Source organism: Podarcis erhardii (genome assembly GCF_964252035.2).
Source record: "Podarcis erhardii genome assembly, chromosome: 6".
NCBI lineage: Eukaryota > Metazoa > Chordata > Lepidosauria > Squamata > Lacertidae > Podarcis > Podarcis erhardii.
In genome coordinates, this window is record NC_138510.1 from 100,228,740 (window position 1) to 100,248,631 (window position 19,892).

Sequence of the window (19,892 nt, forward strand, 5' to 3'; positions counted from 1 at the left end):
GCTGTTTTCATGCCCTCCAAGTGTTCCTATTTTCCAGGGAAGTTCCTGGAATTATGAAAGACACCCCAGTTTCTGATCTGATCTCAGAATGTCCCTCTTTCCCCCACTGGTGCCACCACCACCAAGCCTAGGGAGGAGCCAGTGCTTGTGGTGCAGCGGTGGCTACATTGGGAGCATCCCACTGCCTCTCCTGGGCTGCTGCCGCCAGCCTCCTCTCTTGGGCAGCTTGTAGCAGCTGTGTAGGAGAGGCTGCTGCCAAAGACCAGCCCTGTGTGACGTTCCGACTCTGAAGGACAGGTATAAAGGGGGAGCAGAGTGGAGCACAAGGAGTCCTGCTTTTTTTTTTTTGTTTAAAAAAAGCTTTGAGTGTCCGCATCTAATCTTGTCCCCTTTCTAAAATTTATTGGTGTATTTTTCTTTTTGCAAATCTACCAAAGAATGAAATCAAATCAAATCAGGATTGACGGATTTTTCCGGGATGGTGCTGTGTCCCGTTGGTGTAACGGTGGTGGAAATGCTCAGAGGGTGGGCGAGGAGGGTCAGTTGGTGGGGTGAGAAATGTCCCTATTTTCATCTGAGGAATGTTTGCGGGGGGGTGAATTTTAGCAGAAGTGTTCTGTCAACCATCTGCGCCCATCAGAAGTTTGACTGCTGCATTTCGCACCAGCTGGAGTTCTGGACTAGGCCTAAGGCAGGCTCACAAAGTTCACTTTTCAGCAATCCAGTTTGGAGGTCACCAGTGCATGGACTAGAGTGGCTAGACTACCCTTATCCAGATGTAGCTGATGGACCACCTGAAACACTTCAGCCTCCAATGACAAGCAAGGCACCTGCTCCTTCAGAGGGAGAGCAACCCCATTCAGAATAGGAAATGGGTTTGTCAGCTGTACCTGGGAGCCGCCTACCCACTCACACTCCATTTGTTGGCCCTCTTCCAGTCTGCCACTACATTCTGGCCCTGGGTCCAGGGCTTGCTCAGCCACGCCCTATGCAAATGTTAAGGAGAAACAGGTGTGCGCCATCAGAATACTGACCACCCTGCGCTCTAAAACAGCTACCAATATCAGGCTCATGTTGACGTTAAATAGGATTTGGGGACAAAATAGTGCCCTGTGGGATCCCATAGCAGAAGTGCCGGGGGGGGGGGCAAAAAACACTCCCCTTGCCCTACTCGGTATGTACTCAAACTGCACAGGGAGGAAGGGCAGCATTGAAATACAGCACCTCCCAATACACAGTCAAGGATACTGTGGTCTCAAGATTGGAAAGAAAAACTGAATATCAAACTGAAAATATTTTAGGCACTACAAAACTCAGTTGTTTTGCTATAACAGACAACCATAGGAAATTATGGTATTTATTAACAGAGAAATCCAATCTATCACACAACCAAATTCATCTATTAGGAAATGATGGTGCAACTGGTGCAGGGCAAACTTCAGAAATCCTCTCCTCCCATTACCATGACAGGCATCCTTTGGGTCTCCCTCCCGCTCGGCCCCAACTAATCTGCTGTTGCAGGCAAGGGGGAGGAGCGAGCCAGATGGTTGGCTTGGGCTGTCACTCAAGTTAATCCATTCAATGCTAGAGAAAGACAGCTTCAGCCCAGCTAAAAATGTCTGGTATAATGGACAGAAACTGGCCTTGCCTTTCTGCTGAGCAAGTGTTTCATGCCATCTCAATCGGTTAAGGGTGGTGTGCCAAAGAACAAAATCAAAGTGGTTCTGGGTTAACATGCGAGTGGGGAGCTCGGAGACAGGAGGTCCAAAGCGGGGGAAGCTCAGGATCTCACTGGCCCCTTTCTCCACAGCGTGCATCATTTTGTGAAAGCCCTTTCATCTCTCCCCCAAACTTCCTTCTAAACTAAACAGCTCCAGATGCTGTAAGGTCTCCCCACAGGTGACTTGCTCCAGCCTCTTCATGATTTGGGTTGCCTTTTTCTGCACCTTTCGCAACTTTATTTTTAGGTGCAGCAACAGCCCATTCTCCTTTTGTCACATGTTCCCAGCCCTCATTCATTGTTCAGAAAAAGAGACCATTCTAAATTTTGCAAGGCACGTTACGATAATGCATGTAGAATGGCATAGTTTATGTGTGCAAACAGAACTCATGCATACAGATGAGTTCAATGTGTATGCTACAGGAGATCTTTTTAAATACAGAATTGTAGAGCACCTGATGTTACGCCTAGGAAAGAGTATTCAGCGTGACCAAAATTATAAACAAAAACCACAATACACTTTTCATGCCACCTTTATTAAGTCTGAATATTACATCTTGAAAGCAATAATTACGGAAAAGAGCAAAGTCCCAAGAGTTCTCCCACCTGACCTTATCCAGAAATTCCATCTAAACCCTGAAGAACAAGCCTCCTAGACTTGCAGGCAAAACAAGTGGCTCTTCCTATTCCCCTTCTAGGACAGGAGCAGGAAGCTGCTAATATTTAGCTGTGGCTTGTCAGCCAGCCAGGACCCAAAACACCAGAGGACATACAAGCACCTTCTCTCTCCAACCACACCATTAAGGTGGGCGGGGGTGGTAGAAAACATTGTTGACTGCTTCAATCCGTATCAGCACAACCCTACACTGAGCACCATGGCACAGGCACCCCTTTTCCTGTGTCCTGGTCACTCCCCATTCATTCCCAGGGCCCAGTCAGAAATGCTCACTATTAGCCCTGCTCATCCAAGTCAGTATCTATACATTGCTCCCTGGCTGGGATGGACACACAACACTCTTGTGTTTAGCACCACTAGGATGAACATGCAGAACTTCTGGTGATCCAAAGGCATCAGATGAATACCAGTTCTGATGCTGGCTCAGGAATACTTGGGAAGGCAGAGAGTATGTGGCCATATAGTCACATGGGTGCAGGCTAAAAGCCAAGCAGCACTCGGGAGCTGTGTCTGCCTTGCTCTCATCACTTTTAAGATTAGCCCATTGCAGAACTATTGCTCAGCAGTAGGGGGATGAAAACGGGCATTCTGAGCCCAGGTGAGACTTCAGTTGAAACCTTTCTCTCTTAACAGCTCCCCCATCTCTCATCATAGCAGAGCCCAGTGATCTACATTTCTGAAAGCACAAAATGGTGCTTTCCTTACCCCCTTCCCTCCCTTCTTAGCTGATAATACAAACCTGAGGTCCAGATGTGATATGAAGCTAGTGGCAGAGCCATTTGGGCACCCAGTTCTGGTTCAATTCCTTCCCCCAATGCCTTGCACACAGCACCATCTTCCCCAAAGACAGAGATGCCACCTTTCCATTCCACAAAACCTAGAAATCATCAGCATCCTCACTGTAGGAATGTATTGCCCCGTGATGGAGTTTGGAGCAGAGCCACCCTAGGAAGGCAAAATCTGACCATGGAAGCAAGAGTCCTTAGCACAGACTCATCAATCTATCCATCAGTCAGAAAAGAAGCCACCAAGCCCGGCAAGCGTGTTTGTACATGGGGCTGTAAATACAGGGCAGGAACCAAGGGCATTCAGTTCCTAAGGCAGCAGCCCTGAGGTCAATGTGGCCGGCTGCTTGCTTCTGAGTGCTGTTGCAGTCGGGGAGGAGTGTAGCCATTCAGGCAGCCGTTGGGCTGGCGCTTGCCAAGGCCTCCGTTCAGAATGTCCTGGATGTGCTGCACAATCAGATTGATGGCCACTGGGCAGAGAAGAGGAGGAGTGATTAGAATATAGTCCGCATAGAGTCCCAAGTTTCCTTCAAAATGCCTCATCACCCTCCACACATACTCAACATCTCACTCTACTCCACACCATGGTCCTCTCTCAACAAATCTATCCTTTTCTTGCAGAGTTGGAAGGGACCCCAAGAGTCATCTAATCCCACCCCCTGCAATGCAGGAATAAGAAAAGGAATTGTTGCATTGTTTCCAAGGCTGTAGAAACCCAAATCCTCATAATTACCCTCTCCAGTTTCACATTCTCCAGAAACAGTTGCACAAGTCAAAAGCAAGTATTGTACTTGGAACGTCAACTACTTACCAAGATTATCCACGCCCCTTGGGATAATCACATCAGCATACTTCTTGGTCTGCCAGAAAGATAAAATCACATTACAGGGTGCTGCAGATGAAATCCAGAGCTGTTACCCATACCCGTTTGAGAGAACTGCTTTAGAATTTTTTCTCCTCAGCTCAAACAGCTGATGAAATAATGAATGCTGAAAATACATTTCCTTGCTCCCCTTTTCCCCTGGCAGAACTGCTGCCAGCTTCCACATTTCACAGCAAAAAAGAGGAGACTTTGTGGCCCCTTAAGTACATAAGGAGAGCCTGCTGGATCAGGCCAAAGCCCCAACTAGTCCAGCACTCACAGTGGCCTCCCAGAGCCAGAGCATAACTCTCTCCACCTGTCATTCCCAGAAACTGCAATTCAGAGACATATTGCCTGACAGTGGAGACAGAACACACACACAGTGCAGAGTTGCCACTGATAGCCCTTCCCTGAACTGGAGACATAGAGAAAATTAATTTTAAGTTATTATTATTAATGATAATAAAGTTATATAACAAGGAAAAAACATGCACACCCATGAGATATGGATTTGTGTGCACTTTTTACACAGTATCTAGTCTACAGAAGTTTATGCCATGATACATTTGTTACATCTTTCAAGTGTGACAAAACTTAAATAATATGGCAGCTGTTGCAGGATCACTTGAGGAAGCTCTGCAGAAAGAGACCCTGGAATTGCAGCAGGGATGCATTCACAGAAAGCCCTCAGCCCTTATGGTAACAGATAAAAGTGTGAGAAATTGTGACAAGTGCAAAGAGCCTGCAAAAAACCAACTTCATATGCCACAATTTATTTTGAGCACCTGTTTGTGGAATGTCCAGCACAAAAAATATCCAAAGTTAATCTCTCTCATGGACAGGAATACAAAGCTCTAACTGGGAAGAGAAAGCACCTAACAAATCTTTCCCCCTTGTGAGCCTCCCAGGCACTCACAAAGAGGCCAGCCCAGCACTGACAGAGATGCAAAAGCCCTGGGGCTACCATATCCTTTACTCACAGGCAAGCAGAATTCTTCAAAGGCTGGCTTCACAAATGTAATATACTGAGATAAGATCTGCTCCAGGTCCCTGCCTCTCTCGCTTATGTCTCGGAGAACTGCAGGGGGGAAAGAAACCATGAGGAGGAGACTGACAGCAGCAGAGCTAGAACACAGCTACACTGACAGGTTGCTCAGCCAAGCAGAATATGGTGCTCTAAGCGGCTTGCTTTTTCTTTTTCTGCAAAGAGCAAGGCTTAAACTACAGAGATAGTTTTTCTTTAAACAAAGGAAATAAAACTTGAATACCACAGTGTCCCACCCCCCCACCCCAGAAGTTAATAAGAACAGGAACTTGTGCTGGGTGAGGAAAATACAACACTGTGCTACACAAAGCCAGCTTGGAAAGGAGTATGAGACTTCTGCAATGCGGAACAAGATGCATGTAAGACACCACAGGGCCACTCCCACGGTGCTGAACAGTAGCCTCCACAGACGGTGGGCTCAGCAGCCCCAACAGCTCTTAGCTGTGTCTGCCTCCAGGTTGCTCACATGAGGAAGCTGCTGCCCCTCCCAACTGGAGGCGTCCTTCCAACTGGGAGATGCTGCTGGACCATGGGGTCTGCAGGAGGGAAGGGCAGGCCCAAAGCCTATACAAGCCAGGCTAGCCCCTCGGGGGCAAAAGTCACATCCCAGGGGGAGACAGCACCCAAATGGGCCTTTGCAGGTGCCCCACAAACTCTGCAGCCAGGGAGTAACCTCCTGGGGTGAGGAACTCCCGGGGTACCCTGTACAGGTGCCCCAGGGGGCCAATGTTCATCCAGGCGAGCTCCATCTTCACAGTAAATGCTCCACTGTTCTCCATCCTTTTTCCACCTCCTCCACCCTGAACCACCAGGAGCCTCCAGAGGTTTGCAAGGCCCTGGGGGAAGGAGGCAGCTGAAGAGAGCGGGAGGGAGAGAGAAAACTACTGCTGGAGGCAGAAGCCAAAAAGCAGGGGGCGGAGGAACAGATTGAGTGTAGGAAGACAAAGTAAAGGTTTTTCAAAATGGCTTTCCCAACTTTTCTGTGCTGTGCCTGGGGGCTGCTGGCTGAGGAAGCAACCGTGTCTTGCAGTGGAGCTGGCAGAAGTTGAACGGGCAAGGGGGCTGCCCTGCCCCTAGATGTACCCTTTCGAAAGGGTGGGTAATGACAACCCACAAAGCACCCCCTTCCTCCACTCTTGTCAGGGACTGGGTAGAGGAGGCGGAGGAATGGTGGATACCGCCTCCTCCACCTGAACCTGCCAGAGAAGAAGGAGACAGCGCAGATTGACAACAGGAGTTTGTGAGAGGTCACAGCTGAAAGGCTGCAGAGGGGAGAAGCTGGGAAATATTGGGAGAGGAATAGGAAGCAGCAGCAGCACCAGGGGAGAGACAGCTGACAAGACTCAGTGTCTTTAGAAAGCATTCCACCCCCCATCCCCCAGAACCCGGTGGGCATTGAAAGTAGGAGAGCAGAAAGCTCAGATCAGCCAACATGGAAGCCTGACAACTATGGGAAAACAAGGTTTTCCCTCACCACCACCACCACCACATTATACTCAAGTGCAATGCTTTGCTTTTGTACTGTTGTGAACTTCATTTTAAAAATAAACTTTTTTACTCCCCTCTTCATCTGAAAAGGCTACCAACTTACCCCTGCGGGAGAGTCGGGTGTCTGCATCTGTGTCCACAAAGAGCTTCATCTGGAATAGGTCCCGAACCTCTTGGTTGTAGAAGGCCAGGATGCCCTCAAATAACACCACATCAGCAGGGTACACAGTCACTGCCTCTTCTTTCCTGTTAATATGCGCAAAAGAGATTAATGCATGGTCAGGAAAGCCATGCAGATGACAACAGGGTCTGATCCAAAGCTCTTATGATGCTCCTGTTTTTGTTTTATTAGGCTATTGTTCACATTTAAATTAGTTTTATTTATTTGTATATGTTTAGGTAACATGGAGCCAAAACATGAAATATAATTATTAATATATATAAATATATATAAATAAAATGTTTGGGAGCAGTTTGTTGCTCCATCCACATAGGACTGCAATTTCCTGAGAATTCTTTTCAGCCCAAGAAATAAGTGAAAAAACCAAACTTTGATTGGTTTAACTTCAAGAAAAGGAAGGGATGAGCACATAAAGGATTGTTTTTTTCTCTTTCCCAAGCCTATCACTCAGAACTCAGTATGCCCGTGAACTACAACTGAGGACTCGAAAGTTCTCAAACAGATCCATGAACTAAAAATGGTAGTTTAGGAACAGACAGACAAAAGATGTGCAGGAAGCAGCCTCATTTTTGACACATGGAGTCACTCCTCCAAAGAGTTAAAGACTTTTGTTGCAAACTTTTTATAGTTCTCAGCTGCTTCTTTTAAGGCACCAGATATGCGCAAGATTCTTAGATGGGTGCAGAGTAATCCTCAAGTGAGAGGCATATAACTGATGAAATGAACTTTGGTCCATAAAAGCTTATGCCCTAATAAATGTGCAAGTTTGAAGGCATCCCAATATTCTGTTTTTCAAACATTTTGTGAGGTAGTATGTCTTGAGCCAAGGGACGCGGGTGGTGCTGTGGGTTAAATCACAGAGCCTAGGACTTGCCGATCAGAAGGTTGGCGGTTCGAATCCCCGCGACGGGGTGAGCTCCCGTTGCTCGGTCCCTGCTCCTGCCAACCTAGCAGTTTGAAAGCACGTCAAAGTGCAAGTAGATAAATAGGTACCGCTCCAGCGGGAAGGTAAACGGTGTTTCCGTGCGCTGCTCTGGTTCACCAGAAGTGGCTTAGTCCTGCTGGCCACATGACCCGGAAGCTGTACGCTGGCTCCATCGGCCAATAAAGCGAGATGAGTGCCGCAACCCCAGAGTCGGTCACGACTGGAACTAATGGTCAGGGGTCCCTTTACCTTTACCTATGTCTTGAGCCATACACTACAAAAACAACAGAATTATAAGACTAAAGACTCTAAGTACTGAATTTTAGCATCAGAAATGTCACTAAAAATTACTTTAGATGTTTCCAGTGGTTTTTGTTTATTTCTACAGCACTACCCATGGATCCTTGGCTTCATAAGCAAAGATAGCAAATCTGGAAGGTGTTTATAATCTAAACTTGAATAGTGGTGAGAGACCTTAACACTGCATGTTCAAATATTTTTTATCAGCACTGGAAAACTACACAAAAGTATTGGAACAAGAGAAACCAATATACAGTCCTACCTTGGAAGTCAAACAGAATCTGTTCCAGAAGTCCATTCGACTTCCAAAACATTCTAAAACCAAAGTGCAGCTTCTGATTGGCTGCAGGAACTTCCTGCAGCCAATCGGAAGCCACGGAAGCCCTGTTGGATGTTTGGCTTCCAAAAGAACATTTGAAAACTGGAACACTCACTTCCGGGTTTTGTCGTTCGGGAGCCAAAACGTTCGAGAACTAAGCAGTTTGGCAGGGAGGGTGAGGAGAAGACAGGAACTGGAAACCACTGGGAAAGGTATTTAATTGGAAATATCTATAACTTTTTCCCCCAAAGAGGAAGACAGGTGACACTATTCTCCTTTAAAGGAGGAAGCTGCAAGAGATTATGGGCTCTAGTTCTCTTATCTCAGTTTTTTCTCCTCCTCCTCCTCCCACAAATGCTATCTCCAGGTTTTTGGGGCTACCTTTCTGCTCAAATAAGTTACAATCATAGAATCAGAATCAGAGTTGGAAGGGACCCTGAGGATCATCTAGCCCAACCCCCTGCAATGCAGGAATACACAGCTGTCCCATACAGGGGTCAAGGTTGTAATAACCTCTTTCATGTGGTAGCTCCACAGACTGTGGTACCTCAATGTCCAGAGCTTCCAGTATCCTTGCAGTTTGTGCCACTTCATTTGTTGAGAAACAGCAGCTTAAATGCAAAGCCCCAGTGAGAAGCAGGTCTTGCTTTACAAAGGCATTCTGTGAAATGGCAGTGAGATTTGTGCTTCTGGAGTTTCAGGGCAAGGATCCTGATACATTTGAAATTGGGACCCAATCCAAGTTGCACAAGATGTTCTGACTCTCATCTCCTCTAGCCTGAAAGGGTACCTAGTGAAATGTATCAAGACTGCCTGTTGAGATCTTGGTCCTAGAGTTTAATTAGTTATTTTATGTCTTCCTCTACCACTGCATGTCCAGGCATACTTCACTGATCCATTTAATTAAGAAAACTTTCAGGTTGACTTCTTTGGATTTTCTCATCCTCAAATTTAAATGTCTCCTGTTTTCAGGTCACCTGCCTGATAGTGGAGTGCTTTATTAGGGTGAGCTGTTTTCTTACTTTCTTATAATGTTAACTTTCCATGTCACAGTATTTACTAGTATTTACTGCAATTTCTGTGTCCATTAATTTTAATAAGATTTCAGCTTATTTGTAATAAGACTTCTATTTGTAATAAGACTTCATTCCAGGCTGAGAAAAGTTATTGGCACGTTAGAAACTGGCAAGGAAAAGTGCCCTTCATTGGGACTCTGCATGGGAGTTTTGGTGACTTTTGACAGTCTGCATTCACCACCAGATAAAGCTCAGTTTTGCTAGCTGATGTCCCTGGGTAGTGCAGAGCTTCTTGTGCCAGAAACATAGGATTTCAAGTTCACTTCTTTCTTCTGGACCATCTACCTTTCATCACCCAGTTTTTAAAGCAAACTCTGAGTTTCTAAATTAATCTGTTATTTGGGTGTAATGGAATTATGCAGCCACAATACTTGATAAGTCACACCCCATAAAATCTGTATGTGTGATTTGCTGCCTTCTCCCCACCCCCAAAAATGGATTTATTGGTTTAAAAAGGCATTTCTGTTAAATTTCTCACTGATACCTTCCCCAAGTGCTAAGACTGCACAACTGTGCCTCCAATGATAGTTTACAATGTTCTGTGGGATCTGGGAATGCAAAACTAAAGTTGCTTCCTTCTTATTTTTTTCCTACTGGGAATGATCCTTGTCTGTAGGGCTTAGAATGGACAGTCTTGGATTTGTCAAGAAGAGGAGTTTGGATTTGATATCCTGCTTTATCACTACCCTAAGGAGTCTCAAAGCGGCTAACATTCTCCTTTCCCTTCCTCCCCCACAACAAACACTCTGTGAGGCAAGTGGGGCTGAGAGACTTCAGATACCAGATTATGAGTCTAACGCTCTTTCAGTCTGACTGGATTCAGGATTCTTTTCTGAGAAAACAGTACAAAAAGGAGATCAGGGAAAGCTCCCTGCTGATATGTCACAACTTGCTACCTCCTCAGGTTATGCAAGCTAAAAAGCAAACATAGAAACATGAAAAGAACCCATCCACATTGGTAAGTGGCCCTGTACCAAAGGAGCCTAAACTGAGAGGATGTAAGAGATTTCATTCACAAGATGCACGCACAATGTTCACAGTCTGCTTCCATGGATCCCTTCAACTTCTCTGAGGAGTCCAGCTTTAAAAGGCCCCTCATCATTTGGAATAGCTCTGGTTTGTTGGCAGGAAGAGGGCAGATGCAATGGGGGAGGAGATGAAATTATGTCTCGTCGGCATCATTGCCATGGAGTTGCCCAAAAATAAACTCTAGACCAAGTACCTCCTACCTTCTCAGACCCACGTCTAGAGCAAACATGCCTTTCGGGAACCATTTCTTAATCTTTTACCATGTAGTTGCATACTGGAGTGCTCATGTCGCAACCAGCCTTGGATCAGGGTGTGACCCATGTGTGGGGCCCGACCCACCAGTTGAAGACCACTAGGCTACAATTCACTGGATTTGGAATAGTGAAACTGAATGAAGGCAACAGCTCCTTTCTTGCCATTTCATTGCAGGGAACGCACCCGACACAACATGGGAGTTCACCTCTGTTTTCTTCTACCAAAGCAAACACTAGATTAGTGTTTACCTCTGATAAACAGGAGGGAAGTAGGAAGAACTGTTTTACAATTTTCCTTCGACTAGACCATTAGATATTAAAGGTTGGTTTCGGGGCAAGATGCAGCATTTACATTTTATGCAAATGTTTTCCACCATGGGCTCACTGGAAGGATCTGCTAATGAGAAGCAATGCAGATGGAAAGCGCCACATCCAAAGCACAGAGCAAAAGAGGGGAGAAGCAGACTTACCGAGAATGAGAGACAAAGTCATAAACGGGGATCTGAACTGTTTTCCCTTCCAATATCTCCCTAAGAGTTTTGACGATCAGCTCATTGTCAAAGGCATCTGTAGCAAGAATGAGAGAGGGGAAGTTAAACAGCTGTGTCTCTCAGTGCGAGGTAGATCTCCCTAGTGAGGCAGAGGAAGCCTCAGAGGAAAGCATAAACGTCCCACAAAACCTTCCTAGTTAGGTGAAGTCTTCTGGATCACGAGAAAGATACAATTTTTGGCTAACCAGAAATTGTGCCTGCCAGGTTTCTACCCAGTCCCACTTGACAGCAGTGGCCAAGGAAGCCTCTGAATGAAAGGATGGCTTGGAATTAGTGGGCTCTGACTGCAGCACCAGCCAAGAAAGCCCCCAAACTCTTATTTCCTGCTCTGGAACAGGAAAGGGAGGGGGGCTGCCATTTTGGCTCTACCTGGCAAAGGTGATCCAGGAGCCTTGGCCAAACAGCCTCTGGGTATTGGTGGGGGGGGGGGGGAATCACTGCCAGATAATTCCTCTCCAATTCTGTAGTTTCAAGCTTGGGAGAAATGGTTGTCACACTCAGTGGAGAGGAACAGTCCTTTCATCAGAGTGAACAAGATTATCATTGCTCTCATGGTTCCTTTCTATCTGAAATAAGTTTACACAGAACTTTCCACTGCAGTGGGAAATCTGGATCTTGGAATGAGTGAAAAGGCCTCTTCAGCTTTGGTACCTGGACAATGGGGGGGGGGGGAGCCAACAGGAGGCCTGGTTTCTACTTTGTTCTTCCTCCCCCTGCTTCTTTGCTCTTTGCTCATTGTAGTTTCACCTTGGCTTTATATTGTTTTCCACTATACTGTATATCATTGCTTTAATTTAATTTTTGATAGCTATGGATCAGCTCTACCTCTCTTTTTCTGAGGCCTATAACCTGCTAATTTAGGTAGCCACTTCATCTACAGAATAATCAAAAATTATTCATTACTTATTGTTAAAACTTCAATAATCAGTATCATGAATGATCAGAACATTGTATATTATGTAACTTGGGTAGCTGAAGGGAAGAAAGAATTGGTTAAGCTTGTACTCCAAGCAAATTTAAAGTAGCAGGATGAACATAAGAGGTTTGCAGGGGAAAGGGTTATTGTTTTGTTTTTCTTCTTCTTTTATGTATTATGTATTATGTATCTTGCATTTTTTTTGCTGTGAACTGTTCTAAGCTCTATGGATGAAGGGCAGCATATAAATTTAATAAATAATAACAACAGCAGCAATAACAATCTATCCTATTGTCAAGGTGGGGCCTCCTCTCAACAGCTCTCAAATGATCTCTCTTGAGCAGGGCAGGTTGTTTTGACATTGCAATTTCCCAGTTCTGTCTTTGGGAAGTCTAAGTAGAAGCTAAGGAAAAAGCCTATGCCCCTCTACTCCCTTCCCAGGCTTCATGATGAGTTACCTGGGTGGTCAAAGTTGAATTGGCCTTTGAGAGCTTTGGCTTTTTGCTCAGTACTGAGCACACGATAGAAGCTGTCCTGGCTCAGAATCACCACCTGTTTCTGGCGATGGTCTACTTCATTCTGACCAAGCAGTTGGACTATTTTGGCACAGACAGAGGACTGCAAAAAATGCAAAGTGAGAGAGAGAGAGAAACATAATCTGAAGTGGACTGAAGGACTGACAGGTGTTGACCCTCCAGTTGCAAAGGACCCAACTAATCCGCAAGCTTCCAAGGGGCAGGGGGCTCCTCTGGAAAGGAGTACGGCAACATCTGCCAAATATATAACTGTGTCCCCTGGATAGAACAGAAAAGTGAAGGCCCTGCAACACCTAGTCCAGCAGGAACATGTTCATAGGACAGGGATCAAGCATGTAAAACTTCTTTTATAAATGTTGCAGGCATACATGTCCTTCATTAACAGGCAGTCCTTTCATTCCTGTTAGTTCACCCCTTTCAAGCTTACATACCCACAATTAATTTGATCTCCTTGCCTCTCCCTTGCCAGGGAGGAGACAGGTTTGTGCCCCTTGGCTGGAAGGCATTCCAAGCACCTCCTGACCCCCATCTTTTCCTTTCCAGTAGAAATATGCTGACAGAAGGGGCAGGCATGTATCATCAGCTGCTTCCCTTTTCACATATAAATCGGTGGATCTCAAAATCAGTAGCCGGAGCAATAGGCAATGACAGCACCTGAGCATTGTCATCATAGGCAGAAAATATATTCTTATATAGGCTTTGGCCCACTGCTCTGTCCTTCCACTGGACTGTCCTTTGGCCAGCTGCTTCTCTCCCAGCGAGGATTTCATGTCTCCTGCTGGTCTTGCAAATGTCAACAGACCATCCCTCCCCAACCTGGGGCTAAGGGTAGTGCAACTTGCTTCCAGCTCAGTCTGCAACCTTCTTTCCAGCACTCATCAAGTACATCATATCTGGGCACTGGGGGGGGGGGATGACCAAGCAGGGAACGCTCCACTATTTTACGGGACTTGGGCTCAGCCCAGGCCAGGTCAAGGTCACAGCAGGCCTGTTCTGATGTTCCTGACAGGAAGTCTCATTGTAAGTACTCCAGTTTGCTACACTAGTCAAAGGAACAGGATAAATCTACCAGACAGCAGAAGAGCTTACTGAGACTTTCTGCAGGGCTCCTAACTTGTGATCATTCTACCGGAAGCAAAGCTCACTTCACTGGCTCAGCTGGGAGCAACATTTGCCTCCTCCCCTTCCAGAACATCTCTAGCTATTACCTTTCCGCATAGTCATTATAATAAATTCCATAGGAAACCTACAATATATTGCAATTTATCCTTAGTCCCCAATAGGAGTGCTCCAAATCAGGGTTCTAGTCAGCCTGGAACAAACATCTCACAGTACATTTCTGGCACTCTTTGAGGACACTTTCTCCCTTTCCCACCCAATCAAAAACTTTCCCCAGTGTGCTATATGGTACTAGAAGGCTGCCAGTCCTGAAGCAGAGAGCCTTTTAACCTCATGGGATGAATTCCCCCTAATTCCAATTCCTATTTCCAGGATATGAGCAACTGCTACAGGTTCAAACAGGCAAATTCCCCTCAATCTTCCTCTATTCACCTTTGCTTCTACTGACATGTTAACAGTTGATGTTTCAATTGCCTTCAGTTATCACCATCCCCTGGCCTAATAGCAAACTCTGATGACTGAGTACCTGCCAGCCTGGAAGTGAAAGGGAACCACCAAAAAACAAGGTAGTGGTTTCTACATACTCAGGAGAAACAGCAGTATTTAAATCTGCAAATTAAAGATGATTTTTAAATATACACCCCAAGATAACCTGACAAATCCCAGAATTTACAGAAAGCTGATGGGAGTCAAGCCTAGACAGACAAGAAATCCTGCCAACCCAACAGAGTTAACACACAATGCTAGGGTCAGTTAACAAAAATAAAAAACAGCAAGGAAAATGGAGGGAAGAGGGCAATAGCCCATTCAGGCCTGTAACAGCTTAAAGCAAGTGTCCTAGAAATGGGGATAAGTTAGTAGGGTACAAACAATGAAGCTTAACAGAAACCCTTCCTTCCCTGAACCACACAAGGAAGTTTTAGAATCACAACTGTAGAGTTGGAAGGGACCCCCAAGACTCATCTAGTTTAATCCATGCAATGCAGGAATCACCATTAAAGAACCCCTCACAGATGACCATGAAGGAGAGTGACATCTAAAGGGAGGCACATGGAAGAGGGAGCAAGCTTGTTTTCTCCTCTCCAGAGGGTAGAACAAAGTTACAAGAAAGCTGATCCCAACTAAACATTAAAAGGAACTTCCTGACCATAAGAGCTGTTCAACAGTGGAACTGTCTTCCTGGAAGGGAGGTTTTTAAGCAGAGGTTGGATGGCCATCTGTCAGGGATGCATTAGTTGAGATTCCTGCGTTGCAGGGGGTTGGGCTAGATGACCCTTGGAGTGCCTGCCAGCTTGACAATATTATGATAGGCAACACTTGAAAGAAAAACCAAGCTTTCAGAAGGAAAGCTGTATTTACAGCAGCTGTACGTCCTAACTATGATAAATGTAGGTCTTTACAAGATCTAAAATCCCGTTGTACATGTAAAACTAATGGTGTAAAGCCTGCTTTCCTTAGAGTTGACAGATTTTTAAATTATCTGCACTCCCAAATATTTTATTAACTTGTGGCAGGATTTAAAACCCACCTGTTTCTGAATGATTGATTTGTTAGCGGGAGAAATTCCCATTCTCAGCAAGTCTCCCCCTACCATCTGGGTATAATGATGGTGGACTTTGTATTGACATTCATTTTTAAACTGTTTACAGCAGGGGTCAGCAAACTTTTACAGCAGGGGGCCAGTCCACTGTCCCTCAGACCTTGTGGCGGGCCGGACTATATTTTTTTTGGGGGGGGGGAAATGAACAAATTCCAATGCCCCACAAATAACCCAGAGATGCATTTTAAATAAAAGCACACATTCTACTCATTTAAAAACATGCTGATTGCCAGACCATCCATGGGCCAGATTTAAAAGGCGATTGGGCTGGATCTGGCCCCCGGGCCTTAGTTTGCCCACCCATGGTTTAGACTCATTAGAAATAACTTGTTTATATAATATCATGAGCTGCTGCTGCTCACCAGTGGACAACTACCATTTGTTTTAGAGTTGACACACTAGTCCACAATCATACCTACACTAATATCCTAGATATCACAATATTTTCGGTAAGCCAAAAATCACTTCTCCACAGGGGAAAACCAGCAGAAAATGCTTAAAGAGAGTTCAGATAAGGTGTGTTAAACTCTAGCCTTCCATTTAGCCTAGCTAGAGGGTTTTTCCTGTTTTCTTTTCCGTATGTCAGAAGCTTGTGTATCCAGGAGCAAATTACACTTCATTCTTAAATCTGTTGTACAGGAATCATTTTTAGTATTGACTAAAAGCAAGAATCTCTAACAATAAAACTGTTTTCTGCTCAACTATTGAGAAGTGTACAGCACATCCTAGATCACAGGTTAGGGCAGGCTTCCTCAGCTTCGGCCCTCAAGATGTTTTGAGACTACAATTCCCACCATCCCTGACCACTGGTCCTGCTAGCTAGGGATCATGGGAGTTGTAGGCCAAAAACATCTGGAGGGCCGAGGTTGAGGAAGCCTGGGTTAGGGCGTCCAAGGAATACTGGCTAAGCTGGGCGGTATCTGGTTTTCAACACTGTGATATACCAATACATCAAAATGTCTGAAATAAGGATGGAGCTATGTAGAGGCAAATGTGGTAATGTCTTGGCAACTGCTACTACTAACGGGTCTAAAAATGATAAAATTTTACTTACCTCTTCCTAAAATCTTCCTTTTTATATGGAGGGAAACTATTTAGGGGGAACAAACAACATAAACACCCCCGGAAAATAAAAACACTTCTCCCCTTTCCTTTTTTTGCCAGTGGGGTAGGTGGGAGGGAATAAAAAGGAAGCAGTAGCAGCACATAAGGAAGTATAGGGTTGGTGAAACAAGGTGAGAAAGAAAGGGGGGAGGGGGGAATTGGGAGAGTTCATGGGTGAGAAGGAGAAAATGGGAAGGATAACAAGGGTGGGGAGACTATCACACACAAACATGTAGAAGGGGAGAAGTGAGGAAAGAAGCTTAAACAGTAGGGCAAAGTTTTTGTTTTTATTCTGAAGTAAATAACGTTTCACAGGAGAAAGGAAGGGGGAAAGGGGCTTCCACCAAGAAGCCCAGAGCCAGCTCAGACCGGCATCTCCATAAGCCACCTACCAGCCTGGTGCACCACCTACTAGCCTGCTTAAAGCAAGAGCATCTGAGGGAAGTTTCTGCTGGCTGCTTTTGCCAGTGCCTTGTGACTCACTGCCCCTGCAGGAGGTAGCAGAGAGCTGAACTGCACAGGAATCAAAAGCAGCACTGGCTGGCTATATGTGCATAGCACATCCCCCCCCCCCATGATTTGTGATATATTGCCAAGAAATAAATTATTAAACAGTTATCATGATACAGACTTCAAAAAACAGTTCTGAATGTTATATTGATACCGCCCAGCCCTAGAAAAGGGCTTAGAAAGGAGCAAGATTTTGTTCTGCCACATGGTCCCAAGCAGTCACCACCAGGACACCTCTCTCCCCATATACTAGCAGAGTATCTAGGAGCACAGCTTCCCATTGAGCCAGAAGCGGTTTAGTCCTGCTGGCCGCATGACCTGGAAAGCTGTCTGTGGACAAATGCTGGCTCCCTCGGCCTGAAAAGCATCCGATAGTCACCTTTGACTGGACTTAACCATCCAGGGGTCCTGGATTAAAGATCTCTCTCTTTCCTTGCTAGCTGTTATTTTTGGTTCACATATAAAGCCCAAAGAGAACCTTGTTGATTTTTACCATGAGTACATCTGTCTTGTACTTTGGCTGCTTTACACTGGAAAACAAGGAAAATTGGGGAGGTGGAACTTATTGGTCAAATACTTAAACAGGAAACAAACAATTACTTTTTTCAATTATTTTTATTGATTTTCAAATTATTAAAAATTATTGCCAAATTAATTCAATTTAATAGGAAACAAACAATTACTGGCCAATTGGTTCAGCTGTTAAAAGTGGGAGTTGTGATTTCAAACCAAAAAACCTCACTATTTAAAAACATCTCTTAACTTGTTTTCCTAATAGAGCTCAGTAAATAGTTTAAGAAAAATGGAGGAACAGCTCTCAAGGTTCTTAGAAGCTGAGGGAATGGTGGCATCTGTGTTGCCTTCACCCCCGACATCTGCAGAGAAACCCAGAACGGAAGCACCTGCAGCACTCAAAACTGCAAACCACAAGAAATGAAATAAATAGAAAGGATCATAAACTCTTTCAGTATGCAACAACTGCAGCGAGAATATTAATGGCCCAAAAATGGAAGCAGGAAGAACTACCGACTCTTGAGGAATGGAGAATGAAGTTAACAGAATATGCAGAACTGGACAAACTAACTGGAAAAATAGGATACCAAGGAGATCACAAGTTCATTGGGGATTGGGGAAAATTTTCTGAGTATTTGAAGAGTGTATGTGATGAGCAAACAACGCTAGTGGGTTTTAAAGAAGCTTTGTGAAAGAATAAGGAATATTGCAAGAATGCAAATATGTTTGCAAAGGTATCTTAAAAGGCGATACTAATTTTGGAGAATGCGTAGATAATAAATTTAAATACGGATGATTGTCAGAGAAGCTGAGGGGAGTCAAAAAGATGAAAATATGTTAATTGTTAATTGGAGATATTTGTGTAAAACTTAATAAAAAATTATTTTAAAAAAACTGCAAACCGCTATTTGGAAGGGCAGGTGCAAGATGAAACCTAGAATTCTGACATGCTGTTTTGCTTCAAGACTATCAAGTCTCAGGAACAACACAAAGCCTGGAAAAAATGTGGGAGCGGGTATCAAGAGTTTTCAAATGGCTGTTTTAATACAGTATATAAACCCCCAAGCATGCAGGGTCTTAAGGACTTGAGGGGAGAAAACAGAAACAAGACTAGAGTTTCATCAGTCCAGCTGCAGGAGAAGCAGAAAGAGAAGGATCCCACCAGTCCGTGACCATATTCCTGCCACCAAAGGATAAGCCAGCAGAGCAAAGCCACCCTGAGGGCTTTCTAGCCACTGAAGGACAGGCTAAGCTCTTATTTTCCTCCAGAACAGGATAGTCGGAATCTGGCTTTTGTCTTGCGGGAATGTGGAGACACCCAGCTAGCTGCACAAGGAACCCGACGGGGTTGTTGCTTATAGCAGCTTGCTCCCCCCTCAGCACCTGCTCCCAGCAACTCACCGGCAGGCCTGCAAACCTACCCCCTCCCACCACTCCAATCTCTCGGGGGCAGGAGAGCAGCGCCTGGGGAAAAAGGGATGCCATCCTTGTACCTGTATTGGGGGGGAAACTTTTCGCTATCAGCCTACACTACTTCAATGAGCTCCACGCGCAGCTGTTGCCTTGACAAAGGGCCACTTCCGGGGCCGGAGCTCCCCGGGCCCGGAGAACCCCCTCGGGTCGGCCCTCGAGGCCGCCGCGTGGCCGCCCGATCCCCCTCGCGCGCGCTCCCGAAGCCCCCCGGCCGCCCCTCCCGGGCTCCAGCCAGCCGGCCTCAAGCGCGGGCGCGCACGGGGGCGGGGGAGGTCGGGGCGCGGCGGCCGCGCGCACGTGGCGGGACGCTCCAGCCCCCCTCCCTCAGCCCCGGAGGCGCCGGTGAGGTCGCAGAGCCGCCCCAGCCGGGCTGCTCTCCATCTGGATGGCGACAGTGCCTCTGAGCGCGTGCAGAGAGGCGCCTGGAGCGGGAAGCGCGCCGCCGCCGCCGCCCGGCCCCCCGCTCACCTTGCCGCTGGCGGTCCCTCCGCCGACCCCGATGAGGAAAGGCTCCCCGCCGCCGCCGCCGCCGCCGCCGCCTGCTCCGTCGCCGGGCGGCCTCCCGCGGCCCTGCACGCCCTGCTCGCTGTCGCCGGCCATGGCCGCTCCCGCTCGCCTGCGGCCGGCGCCTCCTCGGCCTCCCCGCCGCCTGGCCCTCGCAGGACCGCCCCTCCCGCCTGACGCACGTGGGAAGCGCCCGTCACGTGTACAGGTCCCCGGGGCGGCCTGGCTGCTCTTTCGTGTCCCTCGGCCGCATCGGGCGCAGCCCGCGCGCCAAGAGAGTCATGCGTCGGCGAAAGAGGCGGCGGCTCCCGCCCCGGGAGACGCGCGTCTAGGGGCGCCTCAGAAACGGCCTTTCTCCTCGCGCCTCCCCGCTGCCCGCCGGCCGGGGCGAGGGGAGGCGGGAGAT

General features: G+C 46.5%; 1 protein-coding gene across 1 annotated transcript; it reads right to left on the reverse strand.

Annotated features, from left to right (window-relative positions):
• Positions 1–2,237: 2,237 nt before the first annotated feature.
• UCK2 (uridine-cytidine kinase 2) lies at positions 2,238–19,715 on the reverse strand. Its single transcript, XM_081867377.1, has 7 exons — positions 19,451–19,715; positions 12,586–12,745; positions 11,131–11,227; positions 6,680–6,822; positions 5,024–5,121; positions 3,993–4,041; positions 2,238–3,651 (listed from the first exon to the last, which is right to left on the reverse strand). Exons 1-7 carry the CDS (start codon positions 19,580–19,582, stop codon positions 3,512–3,514), a joined length of 819 nt encoding a protein of 272 aa, XP_081723503.1. The 5' UTR covers positions 19,583–19,715; the 3' UTR covers positions 2,238–3,511.
• Between the last annotated feature and the right edge of the window lie 177 nt (positions 19,716–19,892).

Coding starts and splice junctions, on each gene's coding strand:
- UCK2 (XM_081867377.1), bottom strand. CDS start 19,582: ATGGCCGGCGACAGCGAGCAGGGCGTGCAGGGCCGCGGGAGGCCGCCC. Junction 6,823..11,130: donor GACTTTGTCTCTCATTCTCG/GTAAGTCTGCTT, acceptor GCATATTAACAG/GAAAGAAGAGGCAGTGACTG. Junction 5,122..6,679: donor CACCCGACTCTCCCGCAGGG/GTAAGTTGGTAG, acceptor TCCCCCCTGCAG/TTCTCCGAGACATAAGCGAG.